Here is a 6,450-nt window from a genome sequence, read left to right as displayed (position 1 = left end):
GGGGGGGGGGGGATATTGAGTGTCAATTTTTATTCCGTTTCGCTCTCCAAAGTTTAGGTTATTCAAATTGAACAATGTGTCCTTTGGGTGCTTCCTAGTATACCATTATGAAACTATATTTGTGTAGCAACCATTCAAATAAATGCGGCGATTCCATGTCATCTCTTTTTATATTCTTAATTTGATCTACAACTTTATTTCTCTTCTTATAAATACTTATGCAATGCATTTGCTCTTTTTATATGTTATCTGATACATCTTATGCACCCGAGCTACAACAAAATAAAAATCATAATGCGACAGTCAAAATTGAAAGGTTTTTCTAGTTTAAAAATAGAGGAGACACTATATGTGTTAGATGTCAATATGAAAAAGCCAGCAAGTTTTCTACAGAGAATCGAAGTATTTGAATAAAAAGGCATTGGAGCAGTGCATGCAAATGTGTCTGAACCATTAATGTAATCTTCTATCTATGGTTACTAATACATGGTATCATTCATTGATTACTTCTCAAGGTACACATGAATTTACTTCTTAAAGAAAAAGTCTGAAGTATTTGAGAAGTTTAATGAGTTCCAACATACCGTGGAGACTGATATTGAAAAGGTAATCAAACGTCCATGTATGGACAATGGGAGAGAATACATGTAACATGAGTTCAATGGCTACCTTAATAAAAGATGGTAGGACAACAATTGACTTGCCCAAATATTTCGTAGAAAAATGGAGTAGTTGAAAGAAAAAATAGACACTTGATAGAGATATGAAGAAGTATTTTGAATATATTGCAGTACATTGTGATAGTCAATCTGCGCTACACATTGCAAGGAATCCATATTTTCTTGAGAGAACTAAACATACATAAGTTGACAGTCATTTTGTTCGAGACAAGCTCCAAGATGGCCTTATTTCCTTCATTATATTGTTACCACAGATCAACTGGCTAACCTATTCACCAAAGCTCTTACTGGTGTTAAACAAACTTGCATCATGTCAAAGTTGGCTATGAAGGCCTCATATCCCACTTAAGAGAAGGGGGGGGGGGAGGAGGGGGTACATTGAGAATGTGTTTATGTTGATTAGTGTAACTGTTAGCTTAGTCAGTTAGTTGTAGTTGTTCGCTCTATAAGTAATTATTTTGTTAGAAGCCAACTCTACGCAAATGTCATAGTGATATAATACACGTGTGCAAATACGTTTTCCTTTGAGAGGTTTTATTCAACAAAGTAGTTTGCTTTCCTTCTTCTTCTCTTTACACTAACTTCTCCCTCTCATTAACACTTTGATGTCTATCTTATATAAAGTGCAAACAAATGTTGGAATGTGAAATATGATATGTGTAGCCTACAATTATAAATAATTATTACCTTCATGTTAATATGCACTGAATCTGACCTTATGACAATTTGGTCTGGATACAAAATATCAAAAATTACATTATGTATTCTATGTGCATATTTGGAAGAGACTAACTGTTCATTATGAATTCATAACTGATAATGGCTGAACTTGGAAAATATACACATATAACGTATTGGGATAGCAGACGTTAGATTAATATAACAATTAAGAGTTAATGTCACCATGAAAAAATGTGAGGCAACGGATGGGGTTGCTCCTCTCTAAACTAGAGGTTTTGGGGTTGAACTCTGGGTATGAAAAATTCTTGGTAGGAAATACTTCCCCAATAGGAATTAGTCGGGCTCTAATGCAAATATCGAACACCAAATGAGAAACCAAAAATAAAAAAAGAACTTTATTGAATGTGAAAAATTTGAAGAGAAAATGATGTGCTCAATTTTGTCCGACATATTAATGTATATACATTATTTTTAAAAAAAATGTTAAATGATTTATTTTAAACTAAAGGCTAATACTCCAACTTTGAAGTTAAGAGCTTCCCCCTATTAGCATAGTATAGTATAGCACATTACGAAGATGGTAAATGTTCACCTATGGTTTAGAAAAGATGGTTCATGCCCTTGAAAGGAGATGCCTTAAATAGGAATGTCTTATCTACCAATAATGGTTTTTATATGGCGCAAACTCAGATGGTGCGCAGGCTCCTATCAATGTTTTGATGGTAAAAATAAAAAAATGCTATAAAAAGTTAACTAAATAATACCATCTATGACTCAATCTTGTAATTTTTTTAAAAATTCGCATCTGATACACCTACTAAAGAGATAAAGCCCTACATATCATTTAATTATTTTTTTTAAAAAAATTTCCTTACAAATGTTTCTTGCAATGCTTTTGCAGATTCTCTGAAACGGCATATCTTACTGCTATAGATCAATTGGATATTCGTGGAACAATAGGCACAAAAATGTTGCCACCAAAGACTGAATATGCTGCTTATTTGGCGTTCAAGTTTGTAAATGGGTGCGGCAATAACCTTCCACCTACTAAATCAAATATTAGGTTTGTTAATTATGAGAGTGAAATTGATGCTGAAAATCAGGCCAACACTGTGCACCTTCCAAGATTGCAAGAAAGTGGGGGTATCCCAAAAATGAGAGGAGATGGATGTATGGAAGTAAAATTGGGATATTTTGATAGCAAGAAAGACACTGATGGTCCTATTGAAGCAAGATTGTTTGAGAAGAATCACTTTTACAAAATTTGACTCATTGTTGAAGGAGTTGAGTTTCGTCCAAAATGAGAAGCGGATATGGGAATTTAAGTTTTATATGTTTTGAACAGGAAATCTTTGAATTCCTATTTTTATTACTATTTCAATGTTTGCATTTTACTACAGACAATTCATATACATTGCATATCCTTTAAGGCTTTAGTATTACTTAATAATTTGGACGTCCTCTTTCTACCGGAAGGTTACCTTCTGGCTAAATTTGTGGCCTATTTTTGGATTTAACTTTTAGAAGGTATAAAAAAGTGAAGTGAAATTCCTTCTTCCGATATTTATGATGTTGAAGTTTCTTCTCTATTTAATATCTCTATTAGTTTATGTGCTTCTAGTTTTATATTAGAAGAGAGCTTTGATGCAAGGAGAAACAGTTTTTTGGATTTCAACTGATGGATCAGTTTCAATTATGTCGTCAAAGGAAGAAATATGGTGTTATCATTTGGATGTTGTTTTTCCCAAAGATTTCTATTCTTTGGGATAATTCATCATATTGATCTTCATCTTCTTTAGGTGCTAAAGCTAATAAGGCATGACAATACTCTAAGTCAATATTTTTAATGAGTTTTTGTGGAATATTAAGAGAAATGATAATCCTGAAAAGTAAAAATAAATTTGACGAACAAGTCATTGTGGTAATTTCTCAGGTACCAAGACCAATTACAGAGGATGCTTGGCTGATTCCAACTAATATTCCTGCAGCCTTCAGGTCTGTATGAGCCCATCCACGCACCTGTTCCTTCTAACATCTTGTCCCCCTTTGTCTCTTTGTCCACGTCATAAGCGTCCGAACCCTCCTTAGTGTGTAGCATTTTTTTTTGCATTCCCTTTATCGAGAATGCTTCTTAGGTAACCAACTTTCCTACCTCTCTTTGTTATTTCCCTCAAGTGCCACATGTATTCAATCAATTTTCACCCTGTACAAAAATAGGAAAACTAATGGAATGACATGATCAATTACTTGGAAGAAATTAAATTATACCCCATCTCTCCGATGCTTCTCAAACTTTGTCCACAATCTCTTTATGCTTGATTGGATCTATCACTGGAAAAATGAACTGCTTACAGATTCCTCTATTTTAGTTGGTTGAATGAATATTCGTGGCACTTCGATGTTTCCAGCATCAACAATTCCTTTTGATACTAGCCTTAGTATCATCAAAGGCTTTTAGCTCGTTCGTTATATAAAATGAGACTTTTTGTCATTACATAACGAAAGATTTAACAACAAAAAACAACAAAACTTCAGTTGTCTTTAAAAACAAACATTGTGTTTAAAGTAACAAGATGATACAATAAAATAGGTAATAACCAGCATCTAAAGTGATATTCTCAGTTCTTATTATAATTTCTGTTATTTCATTAAGATTAGATCTTGTAACGCGACGATGCAGAAGTTCCAGCCAGAACTTTTTTTATGGAAGTACTCATAATAGTCTTTAACTGTGGTTGCACGATATTTTGGAGGCTTTTCTTCTGACAACAATTCGGAAATCGGTCCATAAATTTGGAATATGACATTGAATCTATGCCAAAGAAGCATGGAATTGATACTCATGGTCCAACTTTATTTGCCAATACTCTGTGCTGAACACTTATATACTTGTCATTTGATATGAGGTGAAAAAAAGCAACCAAAATAAGCAAATGGTATATTCACTCTTATCGATCGTACATGGATTAGGAAAGAAAAATACTAGCCTGCAGAAGATCTTCAATGTTGACCACAAAAGCACCACACATATGAGGAACATCAAACCATTCCCATTGATTCTGGTGAAGCACTTGGAGTCCTCGTGTGATCTTGTAGAAGCACTGTGAGAAAATCATTGTCAGAATGTTTGTTGGTGCCTATGGTGAGTTCTGGCCGAGGGCATGCTGGGTAGTAAAGGGCCAAAACACCAAGCCCCTCCGGCAATCCATATTTTTGAGATGACAACGATCAAGACCGAGACCTTCAGACAATAATCCAAGCAAGGAATAGCCCAATTCCATCATCTGCTTAGAGTATACTCAATTTTTAGTATTTCCCTGCAACAATTTTGTAAAATTAATGAAACACCACATCTCAATTTTTATCACCACATAATACATATTCAATTATTGGTTGGCTTTCTAATTCATATTAAGAACATATACCTACATGGTCTTGGAAATTCTTTTGGATTGGGAGGATTAGGAGCCATTTTAATTAAAATGCAATCTCTCCAATTTGCAGCTAGAACAGAAGGGCTATACAAATCAAAATTGCTAGCATGAACCACCGTTTTTGTGATATCTCGAGTGTAATACTGTTTCTTAATCTCGAGACTTTCAACTTATGGATTAGTATAATTCCAAATGGGAAGCAGGGGATAATATAAATACTTATTACTATTTATGCACAACAGTATAGTTAATATAAATTCCTAATGTCCACAAAAAAAGAAGAGGTTATAAACAAGGAGATCTTCATGATAAGTTTCAACCCCACCTATATCCCAAAAATAGAAGGCTTATGAATGGTAGACAAGCAGAAAAAAGCAAAAACTTTCGTCACTATATTTAATTGTGTTGAGCATATAATTATGCGTAGGAATAATATCCACGACAAAAAATTTCTTCACTATAGTTAATAGTGTTGAGAACAAGGGAGTAACAAGGCACCAAGTTCTTTTAGCATTGACAGTATAATACTTGAGCTGAGCAATATAGTATCATTATCATGAGAATTTTAATATTTTGTTATCTGGAAAGAGTTACTATATACTTAAAATAAAAATAACCTGCTTTTATTTTGCACAGCTTCAATTTTATACTACTCTCACTTTCTATTTTTCCTCACGGACTATTTTCTTACACTATATATGTGGATTACTGATGAGGCAAATGTGTATCAAATTTCGCTGCTCATACTCTGTCATATATATATAATATACCCGGTGACATGGCACTCTCTCACGCTAAAATGAGTAATTATCTTTTATTCTGTTTATTGCATTTTCAAAAATTAGTATTTAACTTCTTCCAATATTTTTGCATCTCTTATATTGAACATTTAGATTTAGTTAAACCATTTGGTATGAAGCAAAATGTTTCCATGGAAAATATTTTCCTAGAAACTATGCTTTAGGAAATTAAGTTGGTTTCTCACTTATTTTCTCATGTTTGGTTGGTGAGTGAAAAATATTTTCTAATATTTGGTTAGTGAATGAAAAGTATTTTTTGGGAAATATTTTTCCATTTTGGCTAGGCTTTCGGAGCAGAACCCGACCCTACACCTGACCCGACTCCCGACTCCTAGTCCAAGATTCGACTTCTAAATGGGGACCGACTCTTGACCTGAGATCCGACTTTCAAATCGGAAAACGACCTCGACCCTAACGACCAATCTAAGATCTAATCCAACTACTGAATCAGGACCCGACTTTTGAACCAAGACCCGACGCCAACACATGATCTAAGATTCAACGCCGACACCCTAACCTGAGACCTGACATCTGAACTACGTTCTTAATTTCGGATAAGGACCCAACCCCTACACTTGATGCATGATCTGACTTCTCAATTAGGATCTGACACCCCGACAACCGATTCGGGACCCGGCCCTAACACCTGATCCAAAACCCAGTTTCTGAACTACTATCCGACCTCGATATCCAACCTCGACAATTGGTTCAGAGCCTGAACTCATCACTTGATCTGGTATATGACCTCAACTCTTGACCCGAAACCCAACCCTGACACTCGACTCAGATCACCACCCCGACACCCAACCTAAAATTCGACCTCGAATGCTTACCAATAAGGTCTCTCTAAACCAG

At 34.8% G+C, this 6,450-nt stretch overlaps 1 protein-coding gene across 1 annotated transcript; it reads left to right on the top strand.

The window, feature by feature from the left end:
• Window positions 1–1,606: 1,606 nt before the first annotated feature.
• Window positions 1,607–2,629, top strand: LOC125857660 (putative F-box protein PP2-B2). Its single transcript, XM_049537265.1, has 2 exons — window positions 1,607–1,653; window positions 2,263–2,629. The coding sequence occupies exons 1-2, from the start codon at window positions 1,607–1,609 to the stop codon at window positions 2,627–2,629; spliced, it is 414 nt and encodes a 137-aa protein (XP_049393222.1).
• The last annotated feature ends 3,821 nt before the right edge of the window (window positions 2,630–6,450 follow it).

Source organism: Solanum stenotomum, chromosome 3 (genome assembly GCF_019186545.1).
Source record: "Solanum stenotomum isolate F172 chromosome 3, ASM1918654v1, whole genome shotgun sequence".
Classification (NCBI taxonomy): domain Eukaryota; kingdom Viridiplantae; phylum Streptophyta; class Magnoliopsida; order Solanales; family Solanaceae; genus Solanum; species Solanum stenotomum.
The sequence above is the reverse complement of the archived record's forward strand: the minus strand, read 5'-3'. Positions and strand labels throughout refer to the sequence as shown.

Bases quoted from the DNA above. Each gene is read 5' to 3' on its own strand.
- LOC125857660 (XM_049537265.1), top strand. From the start codon at position 1,607: ATGGGGTTGCTCCTCTCTAAACTAGAGGTTTTGGGGTTGAACTCTGG. The intron at 1,654-2,262 runs GTATGAAAAATT...ATGCTTTTGCAG, and splicing joins GTTTTGGGGTTGAACTCTGG to ATTCTCTGAAACGGCATATC.